Below are 20,894 nucleotides of genomic sequence, written 5' to 3' on the forward strand. Positions count from 1 at the left end.
GCAATTTTATGTAATTCGGCAAATAAGTCATCATTTCCTCATTAATATCTCTTATAATACAAAAGGGCTTTTGTCCATTTACTGCGTTGATCAAAATTAGTTTTCTAGTCAAACTACAATATTCGTTTGAAACAGAGAATTCTTACATTGATATCCTTTCGTATCAAAAAGAGGATGATGCTGACGTTTCAAAAACTATCCAGCAAAAGGTGATTTCTTTTTCTTTTCGCAAATTTTTAAAAGAGAATACTTCCAATAATGGATGTCTTATTGATATACTTTCTTGTATCATCGATGTTTCAATAAAGTAATGGGTGAATATCTTGTTACCTTTGTTATTGAGCTGCAAAGTTAACTGGCTGCGTTGCCTATTTTAGTACTTCCACTGAGTACCGTTTTCTATTATTTTGATTTATTTCTTCTGTTTGCTCTTCTATCTAATGTATAGTTATTAGCTGATGATGCGGAGCCTGAGGCAAAAGATGAGGATGAAAGTTCAATATTGGCCACTATTAGGAGCAAATGCATCACACAGTTGCTACTTCTCAGTGCAATTGATAGCATTCAGGTATTGCTCGTGCTTTTTAACTGCAGTGCTAAGTTTCTCTGTCCAGTGCTCCAATAGAAATCATTGGAGCTGTTGCAATAGCTTCTGGTATTGATAAGGCATATGTTTTGATGCTTAGTTGACAATAATCTGGTAAAGTATCCTACTCTTTACCAGTCGTCTACTGCCCTTATTTTTTTTCCCTGAACAATTATATGGCTCAGAGAACGTTAGGTGTCATTTCTGTATTATGGCCTTATAGATGACAAAGGGGGCTTATGTGATTCAAAATTGTAGTTTCCATGTTCGAATTTTCCCTCAATATATAATAGTACCTCATTTGTAACAGTTAGCTCTTTTAGGTATTTTGATAAGCACAGACATATTGATTTTCTGTTTTACTATATTTTTGTTGGAAATCTGACCACTTGTGAATAGCTAAGGATAAAATTTTCAAATTTCACAGGGGAAGTCAAAATGCACAGGGATGGAAAAATTCTTGTGAAGTATAATGATACAGTGTTTTCTAATTCTCCAAAAAATGAGAAAATGTGATAAAAGTGATTTTTCTTCTTTGTCGAATATATGGAACCATAGAGGGTTGTGTTCAATTGGAACTATTGAAGAAATTAGAGAATAAATCATCTCTGAATCGAACAGATCCTTAATCTTGAGGAGTCTGAAAAATGGCAATACCTAAATGGAAATGATCTTATACTAATTAACATGGCTCCTTCACTTGACTTGAAGTGCCTGTATCAAATGGGTGTGGCATCTTCTGCAGATTCTTCAAATTATGCTAAAAGTTAGCAAAAAGGTGCCTGGACCTATAGATATATAATACATCAAGAGTACTTTTTCCATTTTTTTCTTTCAGATATAACCAAATGCATATGGGATCTAAGTTGCTCGGACTCGGGTGTGGGTGTACGACATGGGTGAGGATCTAGAGGTCGGATCCTTCATGATCTAAATTTTAAGATTCGGGGATACGAATCCAGTTAGGGATACGGGTGCAGGGATTCAGCTAAAAAAAAATTCAAATATCTAAAAATAGAGTTGTAAAACCTAAATTATGAGATATTATGTGGAAAACTTGAGGAAAAAATATTGATCAAGGAGAGAATCCAGGAAGGAGATAAAAGGAAAAGGAGTGACATAGAAATTTCTAGATACAAGGTATCCATTTTCTTCAATTTCACCTTAGCTTGCTGATTAAAGAAATCATTGAATCTGTCCCCAATTTTTCCTTCGATTTTGGTCAAAGTATCCAAACTCGGTTGACCAGATCGGGTACGGATCCCACACCCACACCCATGTCGTGTTGACACGGTCCGGCACCGGAAGTGAAGAGTCCGAGTAACATAGTATGGGATAACCAAATTTTGATCATGTATTATTTTTGGGATTGACATTGGAATGATGTAAGAGTGTTAACCCATTTCTTCTTGTGATAAGTGTTAACCGTGGTGTCCGGGCTAGCTAGCTTGCGCACATACTATTACCCTGTTTTACATGGCAAAAGTTGATTGTATATGGAATTGTAAAGGTTTTCTAGTTAGATTAGTTTTCAGATTTTGTCCTTTTTTTCCCGAGGAATGATGAAAGCACAATTTCCTAGTTTTAGGGTGAAATTGAGATTAGTTGTCTGGATGTGGAAAAAAGTTTAGTTTATTGATCACTCGTTAGGACCTTGATTAATCTTCTGATAGCAATGTATTATTTATTTCATTAACTACGTAAACTGATTCAGATAAGACATTTTACATTCAAACAATCTGGTAAATCATTAAATTTGATATTGTCATCCCAAATTCTGCTAGTAGCAATCGAAATAGTGGAAGGAACAAGAAACTTAAAAGCATGCAACTTAGAAGAGCTTTGAACAGAGTGACTACCTAAGAGTTTTGACAAAACATGAATAGGAAGAGCAACTGTAAGCCTTCTCTTATCTTGCAATTATATGATGTGAAAACTGGAATCCTACTATGCAACTGGAAAGAAATTGGAAGAAAGGCAAAGGAGTCCATTCCAGCTTTTATTTGGTGGTCAATTTGGAAGGAAAGAAGCTCAAGACAATTTGAAGATAAAGCTAACACCATACAGATAGTTAAAATGAAATGTCGTAGTCTCTTTTATTTTTGGTGTAAAGATATAATGGGGGAAGTAGGTGATTTGGTAGATTTTCTAGGCAATGTGTAAATTGTAACTAGCGTCATTACCTCCTGGCCACTGTTTTTGGTGGCTTTACCTGTAAAGTTTCACATCAGCATAAAAGTGCTCATACCTTTGGATGGAATACGAATGTTACCTTATTCAAAATAAAATAAAATTAGATAATGTGCAAACTACACTCTGAGCTTGTTGGAGTGTCCTATGGGAAGCTGTAGCTATTACCTATGTCTCTGGATTTAAGATTTTGAGCTTCACTTGCAAGTCTAACCATCATACAAACTTTAAAGTGATATTTTGAAAATATTTTTCTGCTCTTCCTATATCTCCTTTTTGATGTGTTTCAAACATGCAGAAGAAATACTGGACCAAGTTGAAGCCAACACACAAGATAACTATCATGGACATCTTGTTCTCTGTGTTAGAGTTTGCTGCATCATATAATTCTTATTCCAATCTCAGATTGCGGATGCGCCAAATACCTGCTGAAAGGTTGGGATCGTTTCCTCTATTATTTCAACAGATTCATTTTTCTCCTCCTTTTAAACCTATATTTTTCAAATTGCTACCAGCTTGTGTTTGATTTAGCTTATTGTTGGACAGGCCACCATTTAATCTTCTCCGCCAGGAATTAGCAGGGACTTCCATCTATCTTGATATCTTACAGAAGACGACAACTGGGATCAATTCTATAAAGGAAGAATCAACTGAAGAAGATAAGTTTCAACAAATTGCAGAAGAGAAACTGGTGTCGTTTTGTGGACAGGTCCTGAAGGAGGCATCTGAGTTCCAATCCTGCACGGCGGAGAGTGCTAATATGGATGTTCATCGAGTTTTGGAGCTGCGTTCTCCAATCATTGTTAAGGTAGGGACTGCATGATTTCTTGAAGTTTCCATCTTTTTATTTATAGTCTTTTAACTGCTTTTAACTAGTGTGCCCTCAGGGCTTTGGTTCAATTGATGTGTGAGCCAGGTGCACGTCACTGGTTCAAACCCTGTCACAGACAAAAGCATATTCGGACTGTGCACCCACTAGTTCTCAGAGATTTCTTGGTTATAAAAGAAGCTGCTTTTAATTAATCATCGAAATAATTTTTAGTAGCTCACTTCTAGTAAACCTCTTTTTCTTCCCCTTAAAATTTGTAGAGGATACATACTGTTAAGATATAATTGAGTAATTAGAAGAGTGTCCTCCATAATAGTTTAAACTTTTAGATGAGGTGGTCACATAAATCAATGTGGTATCAGTTCAGATATCGGTTTTAGTTTTAGGTTCCAAGTCTTACGCCACCATTAACAAAAGCATTTCTGCACGCTTGATCAAATAAAAAATTGATAAGTTGTTTCGAGAAATATTAAATAGATAAAGTGTCCCCCGTCGAACAGTTTAAGCGTTTGGATGAGGAGGTCACACTATTTAACAAGAAAATGTGTGCTATGATGGCAGCATATGGCTGCACTGCTTTTGGCATTATTTTTAAGCCAACAAGGTTTAGTTTATGATGTACAACTTTGTGCTTGTTGCTAAGGGATCGAGTCACCAATCAACACAAACTTGGAAGATGCTGGTTCTCATACCAAAGTTGAATGATTTGCTCACATTACTAATTATGTTATACCCAATTGACCATCAGTCTTTGTTAGCATAATTTCTTTTGATGTTGGGATATTTTAACCTTCAAATCCCGCGGTCTCTCATGGTACCTGTATCCTTTTGGACGAATTTCTCATTTTTGACTAACAGAAAAGTGTTTATTGTTAAAACAGAGATCACTTTTGGTTGAATCACCCTGTTCCTGACTTCCTAATCAAAAATAATACTGAAGTTTCAGTATGCTACTTGAAACTCTTTTAGTTTCATTCTGATTTCTTTTCTCCTTATGACCCTTTGCAACAACTGCTCTACTACATCATTATTGTTTTAAACTCACGAGGTACTGATGCATTGATGGCACTTTTTGCTTTGTGTTGGGTTGTGTCACTTTTCTGTGTTCTATACATTCATTTTCTGGTCATTTATATGAGATTTAGGAACTGCAGTGGGGGTTCTCATGCATCATTTTGTCCGAATTGTCGTTCAGGTGCTGAGGGGTATGTGCTCTATGAACAGCCAAATATTCAGGAGTCACCTTAGAGAGTTCTATCCTCTGATTACTAAACTTGTATGCTGTGACCAGGTAATCTCTTCCCTAAAATGTTAATATATAGAAGAGGTGAATCAATTTTCTCTTCCATATAATTGCTATTTCTTTCTAAGTGTGACTGGTTTACCCTCCCTCCCTCCCACTCCCCACTTTTAACTAAGTGTCATGTTCATGCCAGTGATTACTCAGTTTCCTTTTTCCGCACATGCCGTAAAAGGTATGGTTTGACTTGGATGGTTTAGAGATCCAAAAATGCTTCCCCTTCTCTTTCTTTCACTATTCCCACCTAGGTTCCCCACTTTAGTTGCTTGGCCGGGATAGAACCAGCCCTTAGTAAGCGGTGGGTGGAGCTACCTTATTATTAGAGAAGGATAAAGTTTTTCAGCTTAGGGTTGGCAGCTAATTCAGTATTTGAGACCCCATAATATAATAGAGTCGTGAAGTGCTACCACAAGTATAAGTTTCAAATTTTGATTATAACTGTCTCCTTTTTTCCTTCCAATTGCTAACGGTCTTGTTCTACTTCAGATGGATGTACGTGGATCCCTTGCAGATCTTTTTAATATGCAGTTGAGTCCGTTGTTGGCTTAAGATGTATTGAGAGCCAAGTGAGGAAGGATTTTCTATGAAGAGCTCGGGAGCTTTTGATAATTGACGTACTTCAACTCTACTACTATGCTGTTCCGCAGCATCTCGATATTTGAATAGTTTCTTCAAGTTAGATTTAAAGGCTTATAGAACACTCTCTCTCTTGCAATAGATGGAGAGTGATACGATGCGCACATTATGGATGCACACTATAATGATAATGACGATTTTGTCGGACTTGTAGAATATAATTGCCTTAATTGTGCAAATTAGGCATGGATTTTGTCAGGCTCTGTTCCTAGTTTTTTCTGAACTAGTTGCAGTCTTATGTATGTAACATGCCTAAGCATAAATATACTGATATTCTGTGAGTCTTTGTAATGTACTATTTGAGTTAGTTTACTCAAATAAACGAGGTCTTGCCCCTACTCTTTCTTCAACAGGTTATATTGATGTAGTGATTTTGTAGTGTTGTCTATCATTTAACTATTGTTCTCTTGAAATATCGAAAGGATGAGGTTAATATTACCCTTTCTTGTATTTAAAGACTGCTACATTTTGTTGCTCCCAAATGCACACGGAAGCGTACGTGGTCGCACAAATAATATAGTGATTTCAGAAATCGGATGTCGAATCCACATGGACTTATGATTAACCGTCAACTAAATTAAATTAATGTTAATTATCCAAACAAGAGTGAAATCCGAAGGTTGTAATTATAACTAACTAAAATAAATAGAAAATAAATAATGAACTTCAAACAAGGAAGAGCGGGTTTTTATGTTATTAATGAGATGAATGTTCCAGGGTGGTTGTTGGTTCACCAATCCTATTGAGTCATCCAATTATTTCATCCTAACAGTTTTATTCATGATTGTTATTAATCGAATTGTTCTCTTGTAGTATTCTCTCGAACTACTACTTGCTTATTCGAAACAATTCGCCACTTATATTTCTATGGAATTGACCTGTTAAGAATGGACTTTGTTTATGGTATTTAATTGAACACGGAGCCTATGTATATGTCTTTTCTAGCCACAAATCCTAGCCCTAGTCTAGGGATAATTAGATCACACTCTCTTCACTTCTTCTCTAATCTAACATCTCTTTCAAGCATGTATATTAAATAGCATATAGAACTTAACTATTGCCCAAACAATCAAGCAATCAAGAATAGAAGTAAAGAAACAATCGGAATTGAATAAATTACTACTAATATAGAAATACTAATCAAACGTCAATAATCATGGTTATACCACAACCCTAGTACATGAAGTTTACCTCCATTAGACATGAAAGAAATACAAAAAATCATCCAAGGAAATATAAAAAGGAGTAGTAAGGAGAAGAAAAGGTAAAACCCAATAACTCCGGCTTCCACGATGACTCCTAGCTCTCTCTAGATCCAAAGTTATCAAAAAATCATGCAGAGGGTCTACTTATAGTGTTGAAAATAATCCTCCAAGACCCATCCAAACCCGTTTAGGACTTTAGTAAATATTTCCTGCGATAGAGAGAGCTCGCCGAGCGAGCTCCACGACGAGCACATTGCTTGGCATGGGTTTCGCTGGGCATGGCCTTGATGATTTTTAGACTTAGTGAAATTTTTCCCTTTCTTGAACACTACTCGCCGAGCGAGCTCTATGGCGAGGGACTTCCCTGCTTTGGACCTCGCCTGGCGAGGTCCACTCTATATCAACACTTAGCAAATTTTTGGCCTCAATTTTCCTTGCTCCTTCCTCTTGCTCTCTAAGAAAGCTTCATAGCACATAGTTTGCTTGCTTTGGACCTCGCTGAGCGGACCTTGTACTCTTCGTCCACACTTTGAGGTTTTTAAGCTCTTCTTATCCGAAATGACGTATTTCCTACGTAAAGTACCTAAATCCCACAATAACACACAAATTTGCTCCAAATCGAAAAGTAAATAATAGTTAGGTGTATTTAGTTCTCAAACAAGGTACTAAATGTGGGTAAAGCACGACTGTTAAGCATATAAATACACCTAACATCAAATTTCATACAATGCTTCCATCACTTTTGAAAGGTTTGAAACTTTTTTTCAACATATGGTCAGAAAACCGAACATCTACTTTCTCAAAAGTATATCTTGGGAAAAGAACTCTTGCATCATTAGCCGTTTTTCAGCATTTTCTGCTTGGGTGTTTTGATCATTACTTGAGGAGAGAGAAGTGTATGGATAGCTAGTTTTGGGACTCCCATTTAAGACATAACCATAGTTAGAGCTGTTAATATAGGTTGCTCCAGTTCACCCCGCTCGGGCTTGTAATTTGACGGATTGTACGGGACTAACCGCCATTTGGATGGGCCTCAAAGTGATTGTCACGACCCAGCTAGGGGCCGTGACGGGTACCCGGGGCTAACCACCGAGCACCGCTCGTTCTACTACTCATCATACTCATTAAGCCTCCTTTTTCGTTCATAATCTCATAATCATAAGAAAATCATTTTCATTAAAGAACATAAACACTTTTATATACATAAGCCCTTTGGCTATCAAAAGATAATGTACACATATCTACATATATACAGTAGTGACCTTGTGAGACCATATAACCCACACATACGTATCTACGAGCCTCTACTAGAGTACTAGACATATGGACGGGACAAGACCCCGTCGTGCCCAAAATACTTATACATATATATATATATATATACACACACAAAAGTATAAACCCGATTAGCACCTCCGGAATAATGGAGTGCTTCTGCAAATCTGTTGATAGCTCCTAAAGGTCTGCGCCGTCTCCCTGTCTACCTGTGGGCATGAACACAGCGTCCAAAGAAAACGGACGTCAGTACGAATATTGTACTGAGTATGTAAGGCATGAATGAAACAAACATAATAGAGAAATCATAAGTCATGAGGTGAAGGCAAAACCTGCGTGACCTTTAAGGATGAATACATTTCATACATATATCACATATACATAATCGTCGTACATGAACCATCATAGCATACACATCATCATGTCATATAATTCATCATCGTAGTGTCGTAGCTTCTCATACACATAAAACATTATCCGTATTCGGCCACTAGGGCTCGACAATATCCGTATTCAGCCGCGGGGTGGCTAGACAGTACCCGTATTCGGCCACGTAGTGGCTCGACAATATCACATACATATCTTCCATATTCGGCCACATAGTGGCTCGACCATATCACATGCATCATACAAGGATCAATATATCTCATCATTATCGTAGCCATCACATACATCTTATAAGCTTATCGTAACCTTTCATTAATGCACACATTTAAATTTAAAGACAATCTATGAAAATCACATCATATTCGTAGCATGAATTTCGTATAAATATCGTATGATAGTCTTTATAATCTTTGGGCTTAAGCTCATCATTTCCATTATCATTTCTATAGCGTATCTCTTACCTTTATCTCATATGAAATCCTTTATGAACATAGACTCGTAGTTTCTCGAAACATTGGTCATAGGACATGCATTGAGGCTTATGAACAATCTATAACAATTTCGGGGTGACGTAGGGTCGAGAACCCCCGAGTATATTATGGAGCATTCATAGGTATTCCGCCTCACCTTGAAGGAATTAGTATATAAGGTGAGTGTATACGTCAAGCATTACCAATAGATCGTAGTTAATGTCTTTAGCTTTGTTTAAACATTATACCATGGACTCTAGAATCTTTAGTCTTAAGCTTATCATCTCCGTATCGTGCTCGTAACACGTCTCTTATCCTTATCTGACGTGGCTATCCATGAACATAGGCTCTTGGTTCCCGAATATAAGGAAGCCATGGAAATGTAGGGGAAATAATATCATATCATAGGATTCATGCCTTGGAAAGAAAGGACTAGCCTTACATACCTTTTCCTTTAGCTATTCTACCGCTTGATCGTTCTTCTTCAATATTCGCGTCTTTACCTTCAAGAGAATTCGCATCAACGTCAGTTAATCGACTATAAGAACGCGTGACTATTTTCTAGGGAAAATTGGGCAGAATTTCCTTTGTTTCTACTACTTTTCCCATGTTTCATTTCAACTACCTAACATTCACAACAACACTCATAATATCGTATCAACAATCGTCATTTATAACATATTTATACTCCCAACTCATCAACATTCATAATTCAATCCAACTATCATTCAACTATGGCACTATTCACATTTTATGACCCATTTACTACACTCTTCTATAATCCAAGTGTTTCAACGTATAAATACTTCAATTATCATGAGAAGGTCATAAAACTTACCTTAGATGTGGTAGGAATGAGCCTTGAGTAGCAATACTCTTCTATGCCAAAAACCCTACTTCACTTCCTTTGCAATTTCTTGGTGTAGATGAACTTTGATGAGTTTCACACTCTTGATTTCATGGTTTTGATGTTATTGACCTTGATTTTCCTTTGGTTCTCTTGAATTCTTGTGAATGAAGTGTTTAGAGTGTTCTAGAGACTTCTTGAGTCGTGTAGATGAGAAATGCATAAAAATGCTTAGGATCCCTTTTAATAACTCAAAACCTGATTTTTAATGAACAATAGTCGGGTGCACAGTGGCCGTAAACTCAGTTTACGGGTCGTATTCTGGTTTACGGTCCGTCCTCCACGACCGTATTTAAGCATATCAGAAACAGAAAGGTTTGCTGGAGTCATGGTGGTTTACAGTCGCAGTTTACGGGGCGTATTTCGATTTACGGTCCGTATTCTGAGTCGTATTTAACCATTTCGTCATTTGGCAGAAAGTTGAAGTTTTTTGGAATGTTGAAGGACGATGGCAGTTTACGGTCCGTAAACCACTTTACGGGCCGTATTCTATTTTACGACCAACTGGGCCGAAGTGCAAATCTGCAACTTTCGCATTTTCAAAACTCATAAGTAGTCATCCCCTTCTTAGTAAAACATCGTACACTCATACTCTTCGTTGGTCTACTCGTCGTACGTTCACGGAGAAATTTCCGAGGTGTAACAGTGATGCCCAACCTAACCCTCCATTCTTTAAAAATATTTTATTATTATTATTTATTATTTCAATCTAAATTCTAGTCTTACTTTTACAAGACAATATTACTTTATTCGCTAACCAAGTCTCAAGTTCACAAATATTTCAATATTACTTATTAAGTTCTAATAGCAACAACAACAACAACAACCCAGTGAAATCCCACATCGTAGGGTCTGGGGAGGGTAGAGTGTACGTAGATAGATTATAAGAAAATACATAAAAGGACAACACTCCTTTTACTAAAAGTCAAAATAAACTAACTCTTCACAAATACTTCCATGATACTTATAGCATATCCAACACCTACAAATCATCTTCATCGAGCAGAGGCTCGATTTGAGCCTGCTTGTATTAAGGTTGCGTTAACATCTTCATTTTCATCTCCATCTACAATCCCTTGCTTCCTTTCCATTTTCATATTTTTGAATTAAATTATCTTTTTTCTAATTGGCCCATGGGCCTGCCAAGCCAACCTCAATCAAGTCTCAAGGGAGTCATTCACACAAATGCCCTATTCTAGGGTGGTCTATAATTTTTTCTCCTAAAATCTGTGGCCTTTAATTTTTTCCCATCAGCAATATTCGTGTGGCATAAATTTATACTTTTGTATCATAATATCCCACAAGTTATACCAGACAAGGCAAAAATTTCAAAAACTCAACATAAAAATGACCAAAAATACATCAAACTCCACAAAAACACGCCCATTATTCAACGAAAAAAGGATAAATAATATGTGCCCCAAAAAGCATAACTTCAAAGGATAAATAATATATGCCCCAAAAAGCATAACTTCAATTTCTGAATACTACAACAAGTTTTAAAAATATTACATAACTTATGTTGCATAACTTAATTATAGTACTACAGAACTTATGCCGAGTGAAGAAAAGTTCAATTTTTGAAGATAAATGTTATATAAGTTATGACGAGCAAAACAAGTCTAGATATTTCAGTAAATGAGTAGCGAGGGAGAAAATTAAAGATCACATATACAAGGGGAAAAAACTAAAGATCCCAGATGAGGGGCAAAACTTAAAGATCAAGGCGTTTAAAGGGAAATATGTACAAAAACTTCGCTTCAAGGGTCGGCAAGCTTACGCTGGACTAAAATGCCTCGGTCTTAAATGAGCTCAAAAGATCAGCCCAGTCCTATCAAATAAAGGGCTAGGGGGTCGCGCCAATTTTTTTTTTTTTGAAAAGGGCTAGGTTGGGCTGGCCTAGTGGGTTAAACCCGTATGACATTTCTATCCGCAGTGTGTACATATTTGCAAGTTTAGAATTAACTGTTGATATAGACGATCAAAGTTACAAAAAATCGCATATGAAGCTGCAAATTTTACTTCAAGGTTGCAGGTCATGTTGAGGTGTGACCATCACATCTAAAAGCTTAAGGTGTTAGAGGGAGCACACTTTTAATAATTAATTATATTCTCAACACGCCCCATCACGTGCGGGCTTTATGGACCAAGCACGTGAAAATTATTTTTTGATAATGGGTGGCGGTGAGGTTCGATACCAGAACCTTGGCGGTGAGGTTCGATACCAACCTTTGGCCTGCTCTAATACCATCTTGAAAAATAGAGAAAAGGAATAACCTTTGTTTTCACTTGATAACTAATAAGTTACAGTTGTTGCCTTTTATACTCATAAGGCACGGCTAAGGCTATCTAAAACAAAACAAGAGATAGATACAAAGAGATAGGCCTACACTTATCAGGATACATAATTTTCTCAAAATACAAACTAACCTAATATAATACAACTAAAATATCCTACAATTTTTTTTCCTATGCTTATCCATTCTATCCAACACTTCCCCTCAAGCTAGTGAGAGGTGGTTTCACCACTCTTAGCTGTAAGAAACTGCAAACTGATCCCTTGTGAGTGCTTTAGTATGAATATCTGCTAGTTAATCTCTTGATCGCACACATTGAGTAACAACATTTCCTTGTGCAACTTTCTCCCTTACAAAATGATAAGCATGCATAACTGGATTTGTGGTCATATAAAGTGCACTAAGGTCGTCGCAGAACAATGCATGAGCTGTTATGAGACAAACTCCAATGTCACGGAGCACATAAGTTATTCAAGTAAGTTCAGTAGTTGAGGATGCTAAGCTCTATACTCAGCCTCTACACTTGATCTTGCAACCGTCTGTTCTTTCCTTGAAGACTTAAGTAAATGCTATACCATGTGGTTAATCTTCTTGTTGAAGGACATCCTGCCCAATCCGCATCTGAAAAACCGTATAGCCTGAAAGAAGACTGAGATAATATTGCGTAATCCATAATCTAGAGTACCCTTGACATATCTTAAAATTCTCTTAACAACTTGTAAGTGAACCCTGTTGGGTCTTTGCATAAAGTGACTTACAAGAATTACCACATGTGTTATATCTGGTCCAGTGAGTGTTAAGTACTGTAAACTTCCCACAATACTCTGATACAATGATGGATCAACCAAGTCACCACAAGCTTCCTGAAATCCATGTTTTTTAGCTAGTGTTGTCCCAACTGCCTTTGTCTGACTCGTATTAGCTTTCTTGAGTAAATCAGTACCATATCTATGCTGGATCAAATGTATTCCTCCTAGAAATAAGACACATAAATGCCCAAAAGAAGCTTAAGGGTCCAAGATCTTTCATGGTAAATTCAACTCCAAGTTTCTCAACAGTTTCTGAAATGTGCTCATGATTGCTTCCTGTTACAATTATGTCATCCACGTAGAGAAGAAGCAAAATTGTCTACTTTTACAATGAGGTATAAAAAGAGAAGAATCTGAACTACTACACTTCTGTCACGACCCAACTCCGTGGGCCGTGACTGGTATCCTAACTGGATACCCGTACGTAATTACCTACCAGAGTTGGCGTGCCCAAAAAAACTAATTCACATTAGCTGTACACGGATCCATAATAAAATAAAATACAGCGCACGAGAACATATACATACATAAGCATACTTAGACTTACACTTAAGCCGTTAAGGCTATCATAGCAGACAGAATAGCAAACTCGTACATACCTACCTGAACAGTGACAACCCATAACCCACATACATATCTACAGGCCTCTAATCGGACATACAGAATCAGATGACGGGACAGGGCCCCGCCGTACCCCAAGTTACCATACATACAGAATATATAGATGTCAGAAGATATATACCAAAAGTACACGCTCCGGATCAAAGGAGCTCTCCCAAAACAGCAGAATCAGTGTCCTAGACTGGCGGAGTAACACCGGGTGCGTCTGTACCTGCGGGCATGAAACGCAGCCCCCGAAGAACCGGGGGTCAGTACGAAAAATGTACCGAGTATGTAAAGCGAAAATATAACAAATATAATCATAGTCTGAACCAGAAGCACAGAAATATAGCGGACAGAATCATAATCCAAACGGACGGGCAGAAATGTACCGGACAGAATCATAATCCAGCCGGACAGACAGAATCATAATCCAGACGGACGGACGGAATCATAATCTAGACGGACGGACGGAATCATAATCCAGACGGACGGACGGAATCATAATCCAGACGGACGGACGGAATCATAATCCAGACGGACAGACGGAATCATAATCCAGACGGACAGACAGAATCATAATCCAGACGGACGGACGAAATCATAATCCAGACGGACGGACAGAATCATAATCCAGACGGACGGACGGAATCATAATCCAGACGGACAGACAGAATCATGCATGCAGAGTCATACAGAGTCATATGCTTATACAGATGCAGATAGCATATACATACATACATACATACAGATCCCGACCCTCTCATGAGGGACGCGGTAACAGAACCCGACCCTCTTAGTACGGGACGCGGTGGACAGACAGAATCAGATCATATGCCATCCTGGCCGCCATCCCCATACACAAATCATAATATCATTTAGATATAAACAGATCCCGGCCCACACAACGAGGGACGCGGTGAACAATGCAGAGGAATATGCACGATAACAGAACCTGGCCTGGGCGCAGTGAAGGAAGCATTGAGGCATCCACGAACAGATTAATGAGAAACCACATACATACAGATCATCATACAGACTCAATGGAACTGAAATAGGCCAAACGGCAAGTCAAATCAAAGTATTCAGACAGTATTCAAAATACGCGCCTATATATCACTTGGGATGGCACGACAGATTATTACCAGGATCAGATTTCCAGATGTCAACAATATTTTGTCAGATTTATGAAAATAGTCATAACGCTTGCTATATAACGGATAGAATATTAGTCCAGATGTTGTCTGAGAAAATCGGACAGAAACAAGGTAGTTAAAGTTATACAGAAAGTATCGGGCTTTGTGGGCCCACCTCGGACCAACTCGAGGCGGCGTACGTAAATTACAGATAATAGACCTTATGAGGTCGTCCATAATCATTTAGAAGCATACCGACTCCGTTTAGGAAAGTTGCATACATAATGTTTACTTTAAGGGCAAGTTATAAGAAAACTGATTCAATCTTACTGAAGGAAATGAAGCGGATTTCAATCTCGAATTCCGAAGAACAGAGTCGTATCTAAGGCTCGCAGCCGAGCCTATTACGTCTAGAACATGCCTGAGAATGAAGGGGTAGGCTTTACATACCTTATTCGCTCCTTACGCCTTTCCAAATTCAAATCCCGTTTCGTCCGAAATCTGCATTTGGTCATGTTTACCAAATATTAATCATAGGGCCTAAAGGTTCAATTTTTGCCAATACTTGTCTACGGAAATTTGGGCAGCATCTCCCCTATACATACAACATCCCCGAGATTCAACTCGGCTCAAATAGCAACAACCAACCCAATCAACAATGCCAACAATATCAACAATCCATTAGAAATGCATTCTAACATAAATTGTCTTCTTTTTCAAATAATGCAACAACTTCCAAACCAACTTTACACTTTCAAGTCAATATCAACCTTCTCATATTCATTTACTAATCAAGATCATTACAATACAATTTGGAAATATTTCATATCATTTCCACAAAATATTCACAAGGTATACAAAATATACAAACTTTCTACCAAAGTCATAATTCATCCAAAACTTCTAATATTCAACCTACCTATCCATAACATATTTCCATCTTCCAATTTCATCAACCATAATCATAATTCACATCTTAACAACTTCATTTCCATAATATCACAAAATCATTCTAAAGTGACATAATCTTCTACATTCCAACTTCAACCAAAATTCATTCAACTTTCATTCCTAATATAATTTTCACCATAACCACAACTAAAATACAACATAAAATTAACTCATTTTGGCTATACAATATTCACATGCACACGGCTACTTACACACATATAAACACCATACAAACTTCCATACTTTCATGAATTCTAACCATTTCTACATACTACAACATAAATAAACCCTTCATACCACATAAAAAGGGATTAATTCTTACCTTTTTCTCCTTACTTCTTCACTTGACCAAGGTGTGCATTTGATGAACCAAGGGTTCTATCTTCCAAAATAATTACACCAAGTTGTAGAGGACCCTTGAATTAGTGGGTATACAACAAGAAAATAATTTTTAGAACAATATTTCATGGGGGGAAAATTCCCCCATCTTGGCCGAAATGGCCATGGAGTTTTCACCTTGTTCTTTCTTTTCTTTCTCTCAAGTTTTCTTGAAACTTCTATGCTTTATGACTCATCCAAGGCTCTTATATTAATTAGCACATGCAAATTTAATTAAACTATGGGTTGGGCCTCACTTGGCCGGCCACCCCTTAAACATTGGGCCTAATATTTTTTTTTTCATTTTTTTTTTGGGCCAACTCGGTTGGTCACGAGTTGGGCCTAGCCCACTGACCTTTCAACCTTAAAACGTCCATATCTCCTTGTACCGATGTCACCTATAGGCCCACGACCTACCGTTGGAAAGCTATTTCAATTATCTACAACTTTTATTTTTGGGCGTTTTCCAAAATTCCAAACTTATAATGCCGATTTTTCCCCTCCAGGTCAGGTCATCCGAAAACGTTTTCTTAAAAATATCCGTTTGGAGGGCTTCCACTTTGATTTGGCCCCAGGGCCCTTCACGAGTTGTGTTTAACTTTACATATGCGATTCATATAACTTGTCACATGTCCCAAAAAATATCTTGATGTGTGGGCCCCACCTCGACTTACAAATAATCCGACGTTCGAAAATATAGGATATAACATCCTCCCCCCTTTAAAACATTCGTCCTCGAATGTTCGACTGTCCTTATGAAGTTTCATCATATTTCGGGGAGGTTCCTTTCTCTCCTTCAAAATTATTTTCAATGTTACAATTACCATCAACATCTTTCACCCCTTGTCACACTTCTCGGTTACTTACAACGTTATCATAATCCCATGTCATATCGAACAGATTCATAACTAGGGTCAGACGCACAGAAGCATACCGGACAGATCCATAATCAGAGTCAGATGTACTGAACTATGGCGGACAGATTCGTAGTCAAAGTCAGACGTATGGAAGTATGTCAGACGTTCCGTGATCAAAATTAGATGTACAGAGATGTATCAGACAAATTCGTAATCAGAGTCGAACGTACAGAGGCATATCAGACAGAAACGTAATCAGATCCAGAAGTACAGAGGCATCATAGATAGAGCCTCATCAAAGTCAAAGGTGCAGAAGTACAGTCAGAGGCGCAGAAGTATAGCAGACAGAATCTTGATTAGAATTAGACCACTTCCACTAAGGCTTCAGTGATTTACGAAAATTTCCCTTGTCGATGTTTCATTACTCACCCTGATCGTTGTACCACGAGTTATTTCATCAAAGTATCCAATCAAATATAACAAATAAGTTTGTATCCTTATGGAACTCTACTGACCCTGTACAATAGCCCTTAGGCCCTTTCTTACTTTCTTATGCATACCACTTCCTTATCGTTGTTGCGCTGTTACAGAGGTACACTTACAATATTTTCCTTCACCATATTTCTTAGATTTTTATTTGGATCCCCTTCTTATGCCTTTGATACATAACATTCCCTTATTGTGTCTCACCGCAAAAGTGCAATCACAATATATCTATTCGCAATGTTTCCAGATCCTCATTCGGACTCTTTTCCAATTTCTTCTTACTCGATCTGCGTGACTCCTATAAGGGTACTGGCTACTCCACACATTCTCTTTTTCTTTAGGTTACCCCAAATTTTCATTCATAGCTTATACTTACATTTGTGAAAATTTGTATCCTTCCCAGGGGGTCACCCATCCCAGATTTGCTCTGGCTCCAGCACGCTTAACCTCAAAACTTTCATGTGTTTTGATGCGTTAATGCTAATATAATTGCGTCGACTGCCCCACACGACCTTTGTCACGTAATTTAGGGCCGATCGGGGTCTTAGTAAATTTTCGGAAAGTTTTCATAACGGGTCCCACTCCGGTCTAAACCATACAATTACCATGTTGCCCTTCTGAATCCTCAATTTTCACTTTCATCTGGGTTTTCTAGATTCACACTGGTGGCGGGGACATCTCAGTCGCCCTTGTTTTTAACCACTGGGTCTTTAATCCCTTTTTTTTTTTTCCGTTGTCGTCATTGAATAATATTCTACAGAAATCATACACACATAGGAAGCTCTAGGAAACGCATATACTTCTAAATGATCAATCTCGGGTCTGACCTGGGGAGCTGCCGTGGGAAATGTGTCCATCATCATCATCGTCTGTCTGCCCCCCACTCGTCTGGCTCCCGCTATTACCTGCATCCGAATCGGAGGAGTATAGGTAGCCCGACAATTCCTGGTTCACTGATGGCCAGGACAAAGGACTGGAGTAGGGCGTAACACTCTCCGGGGAGGCCTGTCTGACATAGTGCTCCACCACGGGAGCTGCTGGCATGTCCCCGGAAACCTCCTCCTCCGGCGTCCCAGAGGAATGCTCTAGTGGATCTGTATCGTGGATATCCTATTCTCTGGGGGTAAGGAACTCTGGAGGTATCGTCGCCGGATCCTCCGAAGGGTCTGTCTCAATCGAGTAGCTGGGGCTCTGCTTACTCGGTCCTGGTGATATCCTGGGGGCCTTCTTAGCACCCCCATCCACATCGTCAGAAGCTGCCCTTTGCATTCTTTATCAATCCACAATCACCTGCAGGAAGAGGGTCAGAAACAATTTCCCAAATGCTGACACTGTTGCTCGTTGGAGCCTCGCCGTAGATACAACAATTCGTAGGAAAAGAAACATCCTAACTATACGGCTCTATCGCACGATCTAAGATTCAAAGAAAGGGTAACATCCTAAATGTCCTGTAGCCTCCTGTTTATAGATGTGGTGCACAACACACCGATAAACAAGACTCTACTAGACACGGCCTTTAGACATTCCGAGGACAAACCGCTCTGATACCACTTCTGTCACGACCCAACCCCGTGGGCCGTGACTGGTATCCTAAATGGATACCCGTACGTAATTACCTACCAGAGTTGGCGTGCCCAAAAATATTAATTCACATTAGCTGTACACGGATCCATAATAAAATAAAATACAGCGCACGAGAACATATACATACATAAGCATACTTAGACTTACACTTAAGCCGTTAAGGCTATCATAGCAGACAGAATAGCAAACTCGTACATACCTACCTGAACAGTGACAACCCATAACCCACATACATATCTACAGGCCTCTAATCGGACATACAGAATCAGATGACGGGACAGGGCCCCGCCGTACCCCAAGTTACCATACATACAGAATATATAGATGTCAGAAGATATATACCAAAAGTACACGCTCCGGATCAAAGGAGCTATCCCAAAACAGCAGAATCAGTGTCCTAGACTGGCGGCGTAACACCGGGTGCGTCTGTACCTGCGGGCATGTAACGCAGCCCCCGAAGAACAGGGGGTCAGTACGAAAAATGTACCGAGTATGTAAAGCGAAAATATAACAAATATAATCATAGTCTGAACCAGAAGCACAGAAATATAGCGGACAGAATCATAATCCAAACGGACGGCAGAAATGTACCGGACAGAATCATAATCCAGCCGGACAGACAGAATCATAATCCAGACGGACGGACGGAATCATAATCTAGACGGACGGACGGAATCATAATCTAGACGGACGGACGGAATCATAATCCAGACGGACGGACGGAATCATAATCCAGACGGACGGACGAAATCATAATCCAGACGGACGGACAGAATCATAATCCAGACGGACAGACAGAATCATGCATGCAGAGTCATACAGAGTCATACGGAGTCATATGCTTATACAGATGCAGATAGCATATACATACATACAGATCCCGACCCTCTCATGAGGGACGCGGTAACAGAACCCGGCCCTCTTAGTACGGGACGCGGTGGACAGACAGAATCAGATCATATGCCATCTTGGCCGCCATCCCCATACACAAATCATAATATCATTCAGATATAAACAGATCCCGGCCCACACACCGAGGGACGCGGTGAACAATGCAGAGGAATATGCACGATAACAGAACCTGGGCTGGGCGCAGTGAAAGAAGCGTTGAGGCATCCACGAACAAATTAATGAGAAACCACATACATACAGATCATCATACAGACTCAATGGAACTGAAATAGGCCAAACGGCAGGTCAAATCAAAGTATTCAGACAGTATTCAAAATACGCGCCTATATATCACTTGGGATGGCACGACAGATTATTACCAGGATCAGATTTCCAGATGTCAACAATATTTTGTCAGATTTATGAAAATAGTCATAACGCTTGCTATATAACGGATAGAATATTAGTCCAGATGTTGTCTGAGAAAATCGGACAGAAACAAGGTAGTTAAAGTTATACAGAAAGTATCGGGCTTTGTGGGCCCACCTCGGACCAACTCGAGGCGGCGTACGTAAATTACAGATAATATACCTTATGAGGTCGTCCATAATCATTTAGAAGCATACAGTCTCTGTTTAGGAAAGTTGCATACATAAAGTTTACTTTAAGGGCAAGTTATAAGAAAACTGATTCAATCTTACTGAAGGAAATGGAGCGGATTTCAATCTCGAATTCCGAAGAACAGAGTCGTATCTAAGGCTCGCAGCCGAGCCTATTACGTCTAGAACATGCCTGAGAATGAAGGGGTAGGCTTTACATACCTTATTCGCTCCTTACGCCTTTCCAAATTCAAATCCCGTTTCGTCCGAAATCTGCATTTGGTCATGTTTACCAAATATTATCATAGGGCCTAAAGGTTCAATTTTTGCCAATACTTGTCTACGGAAATTTGGGCAGCATCTCCCCTATACATACAACATCCCCGAGATTCAACTCGGCTCAAATAGCAACAACCAACCCAATCAACAATGCCAACAATATCAACAATCCATTAGAAATGCATTCTAACATAAATTGTCTTCTTTTTCAAATAATGCAACAACTTCCAAACCAACTTTAC

General features: G+C 38.8%; 1 protein-coding gene across 2 annotated transcripts in view; it reads left to right on the plus strand.

Moving 5' to 3' along the window:
* LOC132636237 (brefeldin A-inhibited guanine nucleotide-exchange protein 5) overlaps positions 1 to 5,919 on the plus strand; it is a 35,103-nt gene extending 29,184 nt beyond the window's left edge. Inside the window, exons 30-34 of one of the 2 annotated variants that reach the window (XM_060352985.1) lie at positions 449 to 568; positions 3,075 to 3,211; positions 3,323 to 3,584; positions 4,801 to 4,896; positions 5,392 to 5,919. In XM_060352985.1, the coding sequence (XP_060208968.1) occupies positions 449 to 568; positions 3,075 to 3,211; positions 3,323 to 3,584; positions 4,801 to 4,896; positions 5,392 to 5,454 (678 nt within the window). In that variant the 3' untranslated portion in view covers positions 5,455 to 5,919. Of the gene's footprint in view, positions 1 to 448; positions 569 to 3,074; positions 3,212 to 3,322; positions 3,585 to 4,800; positions 4,897 to 5,391 lie in introns of those variants that run through there. The other variant, XR_009581110.1, reaches the window with a different exon arrangement.
* The last annotated feature ends 14,975 nt before the right edge of the window (positions 5,920 to 20,894 follow it).

Source organism: Lycium barbarum, chromosome 4, assembly GCF_019175385.1.
Source record: "Lycium barbarum isolate Lr01 chromosome 4, ASM1917538v2, whole genome shotgun sequence".
NCBI classification, from domain to species: Eukaryota; Viridiplantae; Streptophyta; class Magnoliopsida; order Solanales; family Solanaceae; genus Lycium; species Lycium barbarum.